The sequence below is a fragment of the Nestor notabilis genome, unplaced genomic scaffold (genome assembly GCF_000696875.1).
Source record: "Nestor notabilis isolate BGI_N333 unplaced genomic scaffold, ASM69687v1 scaffold17020, whole genome shotgun sequence".
In the NCBI taxonomy this organism is placed as follows: Eukaryota; Metazoa; Chordata; class Aves; order Psittaciformes; family Psittacidae; genus Nestor; species Nestor notabilis.
In genome coordinates, this window is record NW_009912720.1 from 101,940 (window position 1) to 117,625 (window position 15,686).

At 40.8% G+C, this 15,686-nt stretch overlaps 1 protein-coding gene across 1 annotated transcript in view; it reads right to left on the bottom strand.

The window, feature by feature from the left end:
* LOC104410749 (voltage-dependent L-type calcium channel subunit alpha-1C-like) overlaps positions 1–15,686 on the bottom strand; it is a 115,188-nt gene that overhangs the window by 93,385 nt on the left and 6,117 nt on the right. The window contains 5 exon segments of the mRNA XM_010021005.1: positions 1,931–2,055; positions 2,868–3,075; positions 9,020–9,245; positions 10,038–10,198; positions 12,350–12,376. Of these exon segments, the coding sequence (XP_010019307.1) occupies positions 1,931–2,055; positions 2,868–3,075; positions 9,020–9,245; positions 10,038–10,198; positions 12,350–12,376 (747 nt within the window).

Here is a 15,686-nt window from a genome sequence, read left to right on the forward strand (position 1 = left end):
TACTTAAAGAAAATGGGCTTTGAAAACTGCAAAACAACATTATACCAAAGGTTTCTTAATTGAAAGATTTTAGCAACCTGTCATCAGATCTCTTGGATTTTCCAAACTCTCATTTCACACAAATGTTCAGGACATGCATATCCAGTACGCACAAATCTACACCTTCCATCCAAATAGCTAACACACTGTGTGAGGTTTCCAAAATTTCACAACAGAATGACTGATATAAAACATCTAAGTCCAGACTTCTATTTTAGTTTCTAGTTTCCCGAAAGAGTCTTGTTTTGTGCAATAAATCCCACAGAAGATAAAAGGAGAGCTGAATGCTTTGCATCTTTGACAGCTCAGGTCACTTTTATTAAAGCACTCATATTCATGAACCTTATACTATAAGACACCTGGGCTTTCCAGTTTTGGCCTATGCACGTGAGGTGGACAACCTCATTATAGCTATTCCCACAGACATGAGTGGATTTTATGGACAGCAAGCACAGCACTCTCACTAGCATTTCTGAGGCAGCCCAAAAGAAATCCATTTAGTCTGGGCATTGAAGGATTGAGCTGACAACTCTGACATCTCCTAGCAGAGAGTCCATGCATGGCCAGTCACGCACATGTAGCTGGAGGGCAAGGAATCACAATGGTTTTCTTGTGTTGCCAGTGTTCAGATCTCATGTCAGAAATCTGAACATCAGCTTCTTTTATAAATTTCTTGAAAATGGGTCTTATTACACCATGGTAACTTTTAAGTAAACCCCAGTTCAAGGCTTAGTCTGGAAACACAACCATCCCCCCTCCCTGGGTTTCAAGGCCTCATGGCTCCAAAGTCAGCCAGCATGTAGAGCTGGCTCACATTTTTCCTCTGCAGTTCACAAGGAGATCCAAATTGTAGCTTTGTTTAAGCTGCCAGGCAGACTGCCTACCTTGGCCTTCAGATAAGTGGAATTGCACCATCTCACTTTGAAGAGAGGGCATACAGGTCAACTGAAAGGTCAGACAATATGGTTTGAGAGATCTGAATTATGAGGAAAGGCCAGAATAGCTGGGCTGAGACTACAAGGTGGCTTTATAGGAGAATTGGTATAAAAAGAAATGTCACCTCTGACACGGGAAGGTCATTTATTAGGGAAGCAGAATCCAAACATGAACAAACTCGGACCAAATTGAGATACAGAGCAGAACCATATCTCTATGTTATATGTAAATTCCTGTGAAAAGATACCCACAGCCTTAACATGCATGTGCTTTGTACCTCCTAAGATACGTACAGTGCCCTCACTTCACCTTGAAGCCTGAGAGAACTGAAGCTGCTTAACACCAGCACAGGCTGAAGGTAACAGAGCACATGATTTTCTGTTTGAAGAACACACAGATTGCAATAACCGAAATGTAACACGGTTCCTGTTAGTTTATACATGAATTAATATATGATCTCACATAAGTCAATTATGTCATATGTTACTCCTATTAAAGCATTTGTATATAGCGTATTATATAGTATGCAAATTTCTATTCCACATAAGTCTTGAATGAAAAGTGCATGGAATATATTACTGAAAAGGCAATTAAAGAAAAATATGCAGTAAATACAGCGGGTACACACAGAGATTAGTTTCTGGAGAAGGCGGGAAAGAAAACCCTATGAGAGAATTAAGCGGAATGAAAGATAAAAATGCTAAACATATAAAGATACTAGATAAAAGCTAGCATGCAGAGCAGGAGTGTAGCTGTCTCTTACAACTGTTTATATGCCTTAGCACTTGCCAAAATTAAACAAACTTGCTTAACTTTTGGCAGTGCAAAGCCAAAATTCAGACCTAGGGAAAAGGTAAAAATGTAAGGTATGAAATTCACTATTTTCTGACATAACAAAGTACTAAAGGGTGGCTTTAAATTCAGCCCCACTTGAAGAAGAGAGTAGCATCAAAGGATACAGTTTCCACAGATGAAGAGGATGATGAAGTAAATACAGACCAACATTCCTGGAAAAGAGGGGCCGCCATAAGCCATGATCCCATCATACATCACCGAATTCCAGTCCTCCCCAGTCAGGATCTAAATGACACATTCCCACCAATAAGGGATACAGTGTTAGACCACACAGAGAATTTGAAAACCCCATTAGCACAAAGATATCTACTATCCTAGAGAACACCCCCTCCCCCAGGATGGTTGGAGACTGTCTGCGTCCATCTGGAAAATTAAAAAACTCCCAGAACAAGTAGAATGCAAAAAGGGCCTGTGATCAAAGTGTAACCCCCCCCAGACATCCACTTAGAGAGGATGGTTGAAGATGAACAGTTCTCCCAGACTACTCTGCTCAAGCCACCCCATCTCTCCCAGCTGTTTTACTGCCATGTGTTGGTTGTTTCAGACAGGCTGTACTACCTATAACACTGAAGACAGACCTCAGCACAGTGCTCCCTGCCACTCCCCTTGACTTTGCACATGAAATGATCCTGGTGCTCTTGGTTGATCACTCCCAAAACTGCAGTCAGCTTAAATGCCATTTGATTACTTCCGTGGTGCTGTGATTTGTTCCCCATTACCATGTGATGGGAGGCAAAAGCTGCAGGGTTGGACTTTTGCCATGCAGGTGGTGCTCTGGGACAAGGCTTTTCTCTTGTCCTATCCTGCTCACACCTGGTGGTCTTGCTACACAGAGGGGCTTTAGCTTTGATTCCCCACTTTGGGAGGGAATACCCCTGTGCTGGCAGCATGGTGTGGCACCTGGCTCATGGAGCTGTTAGTCTGATGCCCGGTCTCAGGGACTGCCAGGCTGCGGGGGAAGGGTGAAGGATCTGCTGTCTGTCTTGCCCCACATAAACACAATGTGTTGGATCCATTGGGACCACTCTTGCCCTTACCTGAAACACAGTGAGGAGGGACTGGGGGAAGTTGTCAAAAGTACTCCTCCTGGTCTGCATCTCATCAAAGTTAAACTTGCCCCCAAAGAGCTGCATCCCCAGGAGTGAGAAGATGATAATGAAGAGGAAGAGAAGCAGCAATAGAGAGGCAATAGAGCGGACTGAATTCAGGAGTGAAGCCACAAGGTTACTCAGGGAGTTCCAGTATCTGGGAGAGAAAATAGAGGCAGTTAAAATTTCTTCAATCCAAGACAGGTGCTCATGGACTGCACAGGATATTAGTTCAGGCTGCCTTCTGTGTATAAGCAGGCATTTCCAAATATCCTGTTAAGCAGTGAATCATTGACGTGCTTCCCTAACATAATGAGACCTACTGCAGCTAATGAGTAATTTTACTATCACACGTGTACATACACAATTCCCCCCACCCCATATGCACACCCAGAAGATTATTGCAGCACTCTCCATCTAAGACTCTGCAAATCTTCTATCAATATATGGTGATTAGTTCTTGCTGCTTCAGTGAGTTACATTCTAACCAACCTCATTACAACACTCACAGATGTTTGGCAGCTAGAATACCTCACTCCAGAGAATGGCCTGTAATAACTAACAAGAGCAGATGGGGAAACAGTTTGGATGCAAATACAAACTTGTCCAAAATCTGGTGTGTGTGATTGGGCTCACTCAGAGACAGAGGTTGCTAAGCTTTCTGGTATTGAGAGGAATCGGAAAGGTATTAAAGGTCCTTTTACATGGACCCTAGAAGAGACTCCTGATCCATATCCATGAAGTCCAGAGTTTCCTTTGCTCTTGGAAGAGCATACCATCACTGCTCTTTTTTGAGTATCAAACCCACTGTACTTCCTCAAACATTTTGGAAGGGCTTCATTCAAGAGAGAGGGTGGCTAAGACCTGTTCTTCCAGGGTATTCAGGCTTGTGCCAAGATCAGAGCGATGTATGATGCAGAGAAAGGATCTTCTTGCCCTTGTCTTCCCACATTAGAGTTCAAAGAGATGCCAGCAGCATGCTCTGCTGCAGCATGTCTGTTTGCTTGCATTCTCTGCCAGCCTGCAGACTGGCCACATACTGGAAAAAGGCCTTAGATAAAATTGCTGAAGAATCCACCATATCACCCATGAAAGCAGCTTCCACTATGGTGTAGCATCTGCTCAACCAGTCAATCTGCTCAACTAAGACTGCTTAGATGGTCCCGACCACTTCTTTTTTATGCAGTTTTCAGCCTGACAGAGCTTTCAGACTGGTCTGAAGGTTAGCTGTCAGCTTCCAAACACCTCATTTTGAATGCACATTACTAGCAAGCTCCAACAGCTTTCACAGGTCAGCAAGCCAGTAATACTTGCCTCTGATTTCTAAGTCTTCCTTCCAGCACCATTTCTTGTGGCCTGCAACCATGCTTTGAGATTCCACCATGGCCAATGTCCTCCACTCCCTTCTCCCAGAGCCCATAACACTGAACCTTTCTTTTCTCATAGGACTCTGAATTTCTAGCCATGTTTTCCTTGGAGCAGCAGTTCCACTTGAGAAGGCTAGCAGACACGTCTAGTGCTCTCACTTCTTCGAGGAAGCCTAATCCTTCAACATACATTTTTTTTTGTGAAGGTAGTGCAGTCATTATAGGCAAGAGTTCTTAAAATCCCAATTAAATTAATAATCTAAAATGTGAATTTAATATTTTTTAATTTTTTTTCATATACTTTAAAGTATAAAAAGAAGGCATTTCTTGTCCTATGGAAGACACGGATGCTTGAGCAGCCCTATCATTTTATGAAGGTTAGCAATCTGATCTGCACAGGGACACCACCATGTCCTCTGAAGATCAGCAACTGGTCCATCTCCAAGGGCTGAGCTTCAAAGAGAACTGTGATGTTTTCCCTCCAGCCCAGCTTTAGCACTTCAGAGAAAACTAGAATGCTTTAAAGTTTAACTGCAATTAACAAGATGAGCAATGAAAAACTACAGAGCAAAGGTAAGGGCATGGAAGCTGTGGGCTCACTGCCACCAAATATCTGCACTGAATGTGCAATGTAACAGCTCGCTGTACTTGTGTTTATGCTTACATTCACATACTTTCACACTTTGGGAAGAAGGAAAAGCAACACAGGAAAAGGGAATTAATTTCTGATGAAACTCGACTGATTTTAGCATTCTCAAATCAGAAAGTCATGGGGGCCAGAATATCTTTCCAAGTCCTCCAATGTCAGCCAGGACACACATTTTCTAGGTCTTTCTCTCAGTGCCCTTAAAAGGCATACAGTAAAGCTGTTACACATCTGAATCGTCTCAGTGGCTCACTTAAAACTTAAATGCCTTGCTATCTCAGAGCCCAATTGCAAGACTTCTATCAGCTCTGCATTTCTTACGAACGGCTCAGTACCTTAAGTTCAGATTCTTATGTAACTATCAAACTTAAAGCAATTAACTGAGATGACCTGGTGATAAGATTAGCACTGTTTTATCTGTGTACTGAGTGCTAGTGAGAAATATAGCACCATTAGAAAAGTAAACAAACCAATCAGGGGGAAAAAGAGAAAAAGGAAAAAGGAGAAGATAAGGAAGGCTTGACTTGGACTAGGATGTGAAAATAACAATTGTCTTATCTTACTGTCCTAGAAGCCTGAGCTGAGGTTACCATCTGTCACATTAGGTGGTTGCAGAACTAACAGGAACACCCCCTCAAAATGAGGTCTGGGGTTACTCAATAAAACACAAGGCTTTTAAGTCGGGAATGGTTGAAGCCCAGACAAAGAGATAGGAGTACGTTGTCCTCTTTGGTTAATACACTTTAAGGAAAAAACAGTTACAATAAATCTCATGGCACTGCTGGATGGAATCAGAGGTTTTGAACCAGGCAGCATATAATGGGAGGTACAAGAGAAAGCATTGCTGCTGCCTCAGAATTATAGCGAAACGAACGTGCTTCTTAACATCTCCCACTTGCAGATCTCAGGCCCTTGAGGATGCCAGTGAATGAGGCACTGCAAAACCCCAGTGAGTAGGATGTGATTATGATCCCTGTTCGGAAGTGGAGGAATGATGCAGAGAAGTTAAATGGGTTGTTCAACATCTCACACAGAAATCAAATGCAGAACTGGATTAGAAGTTAATGTTCTTTTATTCTCTTCCCTCTCCTCTCCATTGCCTTCCACTATGTCTTTATGATACTGGCAATCACAGATGCAAGGCTTAAAACAGTAGCAACAGCTGGCAGTCTCACTGTAGGAAAGCTTCCCACACTGTTCATCCAATATAAAACCACTTTGAAAGCAGGTACAAAAAAAGGTGTCCTGTTTCTCCTCCCTACATTTAACAGTGACATATCTGTCACTGTGGCAGAATTAGGTATAAAATATCTAATTTTAAGTATGTTGATTAAGGTTTAAGTATGCTGTTGCAATTAAATTGATTTATTTTTAGGTATAAAGGACTAAATACAGGGACTTATAAATCATTAAAGGACTGTTTATAAAGAGACAATAATTTGTCTTCTCATAGCAATGGGAGATGTTCTGCACAGCCCTGTAAAAATTAGGCAGAATACAACAAACAAATGATATTGTTTGCTTGTCTAATGTACAAGACTAAATGATTCTGAAGAGTATTTATAATTTTGGAAAAAATGTTTGCTTTTGAAATTCTAAATGTGGTTTCTAAAATGATGCATTGTTCCTCTGATGGTGTCTTTATTTGTTTCTATTCTATTAGGGAGCCGTATCCGTGTTTTTCCTAGAAGTGTATCATCTTGACACACCCAGAATTTGTTTGTGCTTAGTGTTTACCATGGAAAATCCATAAAAATATATAAAGATTAGGCTACGTACTGTTATACTCTCACCAGAGTAATCTTCCTGCTTTGTGCCTTTTTACTGCCCTTGATTGTCACTATTTCTATCTACACTGTACATCCCCATGTCACTGCTTATGCATATGTATTTGACCTAAAACATTACACTGTTATTCTTCTTACCCTTCCCAGCTTTCTAGGATTGTATCTTTCTGTATTATGGTTGCACTCAGGTGGTGTATTCCACCAGTGTTTGTAATGTCAATAAATCCTCATTGTATTTATTAGACCTGAGCACATAATGGAAAAATTTGTATTTTACTGGAGAATATCAGAGGTAGAAGTTCTGCTTTAATGCCAGAATATTCTCTCCTGCAGCAAGATGTGAGTGGGCCTAAAATACTGCTTTGGAGGCTTGTGCTAGGGCCTTCCACATGAGGGTGAACTGCACCCACAGAGGGGAAAAATCATGAAGAAAATCATGAATAATTAAAAATCACAGATAAATGTGAGACTACTGCAACCTACTTGCCAATATTTTAGGAACAGGAAAAAAGACAAAATCTGATTAATACATTATTCATTATGAGTTATTCCTCAGCTCTGTGCTTTACACATAGATCCATGAACAAATTGCGGAAGACGTATTCCAGGTAACATTTGCTTCCATGTAAAATTGCATTTTAGTTCTGCTGCAGAACAAATATAACTAGTTCTACTGGTAGCTGGTTCCAGCATTATGTCTCTGCCAGAAGCTTTAAGAATATTTGAGTACTCCGAAAGCTCAAGCTTCCTGAAGTATTAATGATATTCTCTCAGAGTTTGCCTTTCTATTATAGAATTCTTTTCACTGGACTATGTATTTTGTGTAGGAGTGGAGAAATGCCTTGAAAAAACAATGACCTCTCTAGGATGCTATGTTGAAGCTTATGCTTTTATAGCTATTGGTATGTTGCCCTGGGTGTATCTGATTACCCAATGCCTGAAACAGCTACTGCTTTCCTCAGAAACCAAGCCTGGGACTCAGTGATGACAGCTTTCAGACCCAAAGATCTAGGAAAAACAGCCACCAGACCAGAGATCCCCACTATTTTTGAAAGGGCAAAGATGCTTTTCTTGCTGGAAACTCTTGTTAGCAGGGACGTTTTTCCCTCTTCTGTGATCACAGGTCTAAACAGACCACCTATTTTATCTTTTTTAATAGCAGTAGGCTTGATTTGGCCTCTTTCTCTGAGACTGTAAACTGATTTTCTGTCTCTGCCATCTAACCCTGAAAACCATCCACCCTGCCAGAGAGTTGAGGCTCAGAAGCTTGTACAATGCACAAGTCCAAGTCTGTTATTTTTTGTGCCTCTCAGCTCTGCCATCTTGACCGTCTTCCAGTTCTGGTCTTGTTTTTCTCATGAGCTGTGTTCTTTATCTCAAATTCATCAGAAATTTCCCTTGGGGGAGTTCATAGCAATTCTAGGGACATTTTCATGGCTGAGCTTGCATAAAACATACTCTTTCACCACCCCAGTCAAGCCTTTTATAAGGTGCTGACTGGTGCCACATGGGAAAAGGCAGACCCTGTGCTGCTTTGGGTGAGCACTTAGATAGATTTGTTCCAATAGCTTGATCTGGACAAGTTGGGAGTTGAACTTTCCTACAACCTCCCCTTCAGCTGAAAGACTCCCGCCAAACCAAGCTTGTGTTTTGGAGATACCTGACTATAGGAAGCAGCAACTGTTTAATAGACACCACTGTGCCTTTATCCAGACAGAGAGGAGAAAAAAGGAGAAGGAAAAAGAGGGGAGACTGGAATCTAGAACGGACTGGTTTCTTCAGAAAGCTGCTGGTTCATGCTGGAGTCCTCTGAAGGAGAAGGGCTGGCAACATCCTTTGCCTATAGCTGCTAGGTGCTGACACTTTCTCCCATTCAGGCCACTGTTGAGTCTACTGGAGCTGGCATAGCTCTCAGTCAAATGTTATTTTGGCTCTAAAGCAGCCTTTCAGGCTCTTTTCTGTGACCATAATGCAAAAGAAAAGGTCACAAGGCTATCTGCTGTTTTGTTTTCACTTTGTCTTTTGCAGGGAACTGTAAGACCCCAAGCTCAGCTCGTGTTACCCTTCCAGGTTTCAGTTTAACAATCTGCATGGTATCAAGTGTCTCCAGCCCCCTATGCGAGACTCCTCGCCAATCTGTACCACTCACATCAGAGATACCCAGTCTGTACAGCCCTCCCCATCCCACCTCAGACAAAAGTGGTTTAAAAAGTAAAAAACAAGGATGTGAGTGACTTGTACCTATGTATGCTCTGCACTGGGGAGTAGCCCTCCTTCATCCCCAAAGAAACACAAAAGTACCTTGTGATTTTAAATATTCTTAGGAGTCGAACACATCTCAACACTGAAATGCCCAGCGGTGACATGATCTTCGTCTCAACCAGAATCGTTTCCAGGATTCCTCCACACACAATGAAACAGTCAAAGCGATTGAAAAGGGACACAAAATAGGCCTGGAGACCAAGGCTGTACATCTTCAGTAGCATCTCTGCCGTGAAAAGAGCTAGCAGCACCTTGTTGGCAGTGTCTCATGAAAAACGAACAGGAACAGATTAAGGAAACTTAGTCAAAAGATCATCATAGCTAACCATTGCCCTTTGTCTATAAGAAACTCCTTCTGAGATCAGTCTGAAAGGTTAACTTCATGTAAGCTTGGGTCAAAGAATAGAATTCAAAAGCAAGAGCATCTCATTCACAGAAATGTTTTACAAAGATCCTTACAGCAATTCTTATGTATTGCACATACAGCTGTGATGTATTACACAACCACACAACCTCCAAGGCAGGGACATGTCTTCCTGTGCACAACCTCCCATCACACTTGTCATCTGCAGATGAGAGTGGGAATAGAAGAGGTGCTGTGCTACCTACTGTTACTTAATTAAGCCTTTCAGCTGCTCTCACCTCCAGTGAGGATTCAACTGTTCTGCAGACAGAACTTTACAAATTGCTCTTCCTCACCTCCCTTGTAACTAGAATTCATCACAAATGCCATCTCAGGAAAACCCTGGGCAACCCGTGGCTCCCAGTAGCTATCCATAAATTGGAAATCCAGTTGCTGTGAACACATATTTAGCATAAACTCCTGATTTCATGTACACCCAGTGGAACACTGCTCTTGCTGGAAATGAGTAACTTACGTTTTCCCTGAAACTTCTGCCATTGTAGGCAGATATTCTGTATTATTTGAGATCCTTCACAGACACTATTAGGAGCTGTGTATGCTCCTGTTACATTGCAAAGCCTAATGCATCAGCTCCTCCCTCAGCCCCCTTTTTGACAGTGATCATGATAAACAGAACCATCTGCCTCTCCTCACCTTGGACCTCCGTGAGCCAGTCTGGCTGGTTGTAGTGTTCAGAGGCAATGGTAAGGGTGTTGAGAAACACAAGGAATATCACCAGCCAGTAGAAAACATTGGACTTGACAGCGGCGCGGCACTTTCTTCTGCAGAATCGATTCCACCGACGCCAGTAGCGACTTGAAAAATTGGAAAAGGAAAAGTTCTTTTCAGATAAGGATCCTTAGGCTATTGCAAATCTCTGTCAAGAGAGACTCTAGTCTTGATTTATTGTTCAAGAGTGGTAGAGAATAACTTTAAAGTTCACCCTGAGAAATGTCCTCTCATTGTCATCTGAGTTGACAGCTATGATCATCCTTCCTTTATCTATAGAAATAAAGCTAGTCCTAAGACAATTTGCAAATTTAGGGATGAATAAGCCTCTTCAAGCAATTCCTTAAATCTGATTAAGATATCCATCACAGCTACCCCAAGAGGTTTTTTAGTCCAGTTCCAACAAAAATATTTATTATTCTTTTATTTAATGCTTGTGGCCTGCAATGGGACCTTGCCCAGGCTCAGGATAGTCAATGAAAAGCTACCCACTATGTACCATAGACCTTTGGATTAAGGCCTTGGAGAAGTGAGGTCAAATAAAATCCACTGAATGTTTCCAACATTCAGCAATGTTTGGGAGTAAGACCAATAAGAGGGCTAACTCTGAACAGAAACAAACAAACCCCAACAAACAAACAAAAAACAACTTAGGGGACCTCAGCATCTCACCTTCATGCTTGGAACTAACGGTACCATTTGCTAACCAACAGACCTTTTAAAGTTTGCCTTCCATGAACACATCCCCTTGTGTCACTGATTTCTGAGGGTAATTACTAACCACAGAAGATATTTAAAGCTAATTACACACCTCCTACTCTTCAGAATTTAACTTGCATAGCAACCAGTTTCCAGGCAACACTTGCACTGTATAATAAATCTAATAGTTTTATATAGATACTATATACATATGTGTGTGTGCATGCATGCATGTGCATGTCCCTAAAGAGACACATACATTACAGGAAGAGAGATATTTTCTTGGCTAGTCTTCTCTTCTGCATTACTTCCAGTGATAAACTATAGCCATGCTTGAGGTCAGGGTTCAGATTCTGTATGAACTAAAGCCAGGTAATGTGAATGTTGCATAAAGGCCAGAACTTTGCAACAACTTTTTAACAGGCAATCAAATCCAGGCTGTTTTAGCTATGCAATTTATAAAGGCACCCAGTCCAGGTAGCACAAACATTTAAGAAGGCTTGCATGTTTTGCAGTGGATTTGGGACAAGAAATGGTCTCCTCAACTTTCAAAATGGGCACAACACACACTGATGTTGTCATTAAATCATTATTAATCCCACACACTTTTGTGTCTACTTGTTCATAAACATGCGTGCACATGACCATGTGATGATACAAGCGTTTTTTTTTGTGCTACAGCTGAACCCAGGACACTTACACTTACATACAAATAAATCCACAAATTGTAGGAATGCGATCATGTATGTAAGTCCACATAAGGATGTATATAGGCAGTATGTATGCATACGTGCATTCCTGAATTTACATTACTGTTCATTATTTCCGTAAACTGAAGGACACAGTTGGTCACTTTTCCCAGTTATTCTGAAAATTAATTTAGTTTTTTATAAAACTGACTTTGAATTCAGAGTTATGGAGGCAGCTGGGCTTCTACTGAAGAGGCAGAAATGGACTGGGACCTCAAAAGCCAAGTTCCATGAGCTCAGTCAGCCTTTCCAGTGCAAACCCACAGGCGACCACCTGGGGATTGCTTCACATTTTCAAAAGCTTTAAATGAATAGAAAAAACAACCATCACCAGAAGAACTCCACATGTCCAGTGGTGAAAGGGAGAATTTCACAATTAAGATACAAACCTCATCAGTTGAAAGATTTACAATCAAGCAAAGCAGAGTGGTGCAACAAAGTGTAGGAAAGAGAACCTTGAGCTGACAGGATTGATGTTGATGGATGTAGTATAAGGATGCAGTTGAACTGCTGCTGCTGCTGCTTTTATATGTTATGGTTTGAGATAGGTAGGTAGCAATCAGATATGAACTTCTGAGTGAAATACTGTCAGTAATCCCTGTGCCTTATTTCAGTATGAAACTAAGAAAAAGGATCTTGATTTTTGGTAGATGGCTGACTAAAATCTGACAAGTTTGGCAGTATCTCCTAGAATCAACATTGTGTCCCACAGATGCAGGAGTAAACCATTTCACGAAGAAGGAACAAAACCAGTGGAAAGGAGGAAAAGCAAAAGTCAGTTTTACTTACCTAAACTTTGATTTTGAGATCCGATGCCTGAAAGATAAGAATTGCCATTAAAGTCTCTGAAGCTGTCCCATATCTCCAAGGCTTTTACGAAAATAACAACAGAAACAAAGTTAAGCTCAATTAATTTTTTAATGGATGCTGTTTTCCTCTTGAATCCCCTGCAAGTCAGTGTAGGCACTGGGCATGGCTAGAATTCCCTGATATACAAATCTTGGGGTTTTTTGAAGGGAGTCATGAAGCAGGAGTCATGCCATGATGAGGTTCTACCACCTACAGACACGGGTGAAGTAGCTTCTCTCTTGGGTAAAAGGCTGGCCTAGTGCTAGGGGCACTATCATCTGTTACCAAATTTATTTTTCAAGCATGATTATTCTTTCTTTTAGTCACCAGGGTTTTTTTCTTATATTAAAATATGTATGACTTTATATAGACAGATCTGTTGCTTTCACACATCACCTGTCCCTTCAGGAAATGTAAGATCATTATGAAACCATGGGGAAAATAATGCTTGCTTTTTTTTTTTCTTTTTTTCCCAGCAACTGAAAGAAAAACAGTGGATATTTTGAAACTTAGATACTAACACTTTTTTGTCTCTGTTAAAATCTACATAAATTGGATGAACTCAAAAGGGTCTGAACAATTACAGATTCTGTGGCTATCAGTGAAATTCGGGGAATTAAGCATTCATCAAAATTTCCCACCATATATGTTTAAATTCCCATGTTCCCACCATATATGTTTAAATATCTAATTCCATGCACTTGCATTTATTCACCTAAGTAATCGCAGCCTTTTATGCAAAGCCTCAAACAAAGATAGATCCCAATTCTCTAACCACTACCTTGCTCTGCTTGACATATGTCCAACAAGGCCTTTGAACTCTTTGGCTATTGACACGTGTCCTACAAGGCCTTTGAACTCCTTGTCTGTTTTCTGGTAATTAAATAATGGTGCATAGAGAGAAGTAAAGGTATGTGGATGCAATGACATGAGTCAGAGGTGATTTAGGAAGCTGCAAAATCCACTACTAATAACAGAAGAAATGAGAATCTGGGGAGTGACTATGAACAAGAAATTTCTGCTGGGTTGAAGCATTTCTTAAGATTCCCTCTATGATAGGAAAGTGATTCATTGTTGACAGCAGTCGGCAAAGGTCTTACTGTACTGGCTTAAAAATGGATTCCCTGTGTTAGCAGACACAGGACAAAGTAACTCTCAAATCATCTGACAATACTGTAGTGGTCTTAAAAATGGTCATGTCTCTGTTTGAGGACATCAGTCACTGACAAGTAATCACTGATGGGTCAGTTTCCTTATGCAGAAGAGATTGTAGTGATAGGAACATTTCAACAGCAGATGGTCCAAGACAAAAAAGAAGAAAAAAAATGCCTTTGCACTGAAGTCACAGGCAGCTTGTCTAGGACACAGTGTGGTTACAGACACACACAAGAACTGTTGATAAAGAAGAAATAATGCACTGACTGAATAGAATGCTAAATTATGCTGCAGCAAGAAAGTGCACTTTTAACAAGCATGATGACTGAAGCACATACAAAACATATTCTTAATGTTAAAGCTATTCCAACTTCTTACAGAGAATTCTTGCTTCATATGTGCTACTTACAAACTGTAATGGATCATATTTACAGACAACAAGCGAGAAAGTTCAGACAAAGACAGAGAAAGAAAAAGAAATAAAAATCACAATGAAGAAGAAAGCTGGGCACTGAAAAAGAGATAGCAAGGATTTTCATAGGAAAAAGCTGGGGGGAAGAGAAGAAAATAGAGCAAGAGACATGTCATGGGCAACCTACCTGGTGGAAGGTAAAGGACAGGGACTGTGAAGTCCTCTGGTGACCTCTATGACTAATAGTTTCCCAGTAAGGGAGTTGTGTGGCATTTAAGAAATTTTTATATCTATTCAAGCAAAAGAGATGTGGCAGGTGTAGTACTCATCACACATGTGATAATTATATCTTTGGAGCATTATGAACAGCAGCCAAGTGCATTCAGTGCTCCCACAGGTTAGCTACAGCCTTCCCGCACCTTGCCTTACTGCTATGGCAGAAGGCTTTATCACATGTGGGTGTGCTATATATATAGAACAGGACAAGGAAGGAGGAAGAGATTTATATTTAGAGGCAGAATCCAAGACCAAAATGGAATTCTGGAAACACAAACTGTGCAATAAGCAATTCTGAAAACATTATGCCCAAATCTGAAACATGTTTTTCAAATGACCCTTGTGATCAAGAATCTTTTGTCTTTCAGAACCAGGATTAACCATGTAATATAAAAATGTTTTTATGACATCATTAGAGGATGTCAAATAGTCTGGATGTGAGGACTTGCCATGGCCTTTTTGTGATACTCCAAACTGGCAGTTGTCAGGGGTTCAGGGTGGACAAGATTCTCTGCTGAGTTTAAACATAGAGCTCTTGCATCCCTGGTATCCTGGGGGCTTTATGTCATTGGAAGAAAGAGAGTGTCCCTGTTTGTGTCCAGCTCTGGAATGCCTTGAGAAATTATTGTATAAAATCATGGTATAGAAGCTTATACGAAAAATCATTTCAGATCACTACTGAGTGTTTTTATCATAGGAACCATGTAACTCTGATTGTCTTTTAGAAAGACAAATACACAGACCAGACCTCTACGGTTTGATCAGGTATCTTTTAAATTCTCTAAAACTCTTCTAACCTTACATAGTTACGACAGGGAAATGTAAAGATTTTATCAACAGAAACTCAGGATAATCAGCATAATTCAAATTTAGTGAGATTTCCTACATTCTGAGAGATAAAGTCTTCATTTCTCTGTTCATGGTGGACACTAGAGAAGAGAAATCATGTGCTTGTGAAGGATGTGAGATTCCTCTATAACAGGGACTAAGGACTTTGTGTAATTGCACACTCAACAAGAATGTGGAAGATCTTGCAGGTCTCCGAGCATGACACAAAGTTCATGTTAAAGTTGTTTTCTTCGAGTAGAAATTACTAAACATGACCTTGAAATTATCTGGCATGGTGGTCACAACTACTTCTATGCTATATGATCCCGCCTATATACAACTGTTTTCATGAAGACTTACAAAAGCCCTTGGATACTAATAAAAGCTCTCAGAAAAGCAGTAACACAGAAATTTACTTACTATGCCTCTAGGTAATATGCAACTTTGGGGAACATCCAAAGAGCTGCACTATGCATATCCTATAGCTTTTAGAACTCTGAGAACATCCCCCTGGTGTAATATTGATACTGTTTTGGTGCAATATGGTGCACTCATGCAGTTACTGGCCAGGCAGCCCAAGACTTTTCCTTCTTTCTGTTCCTGCTG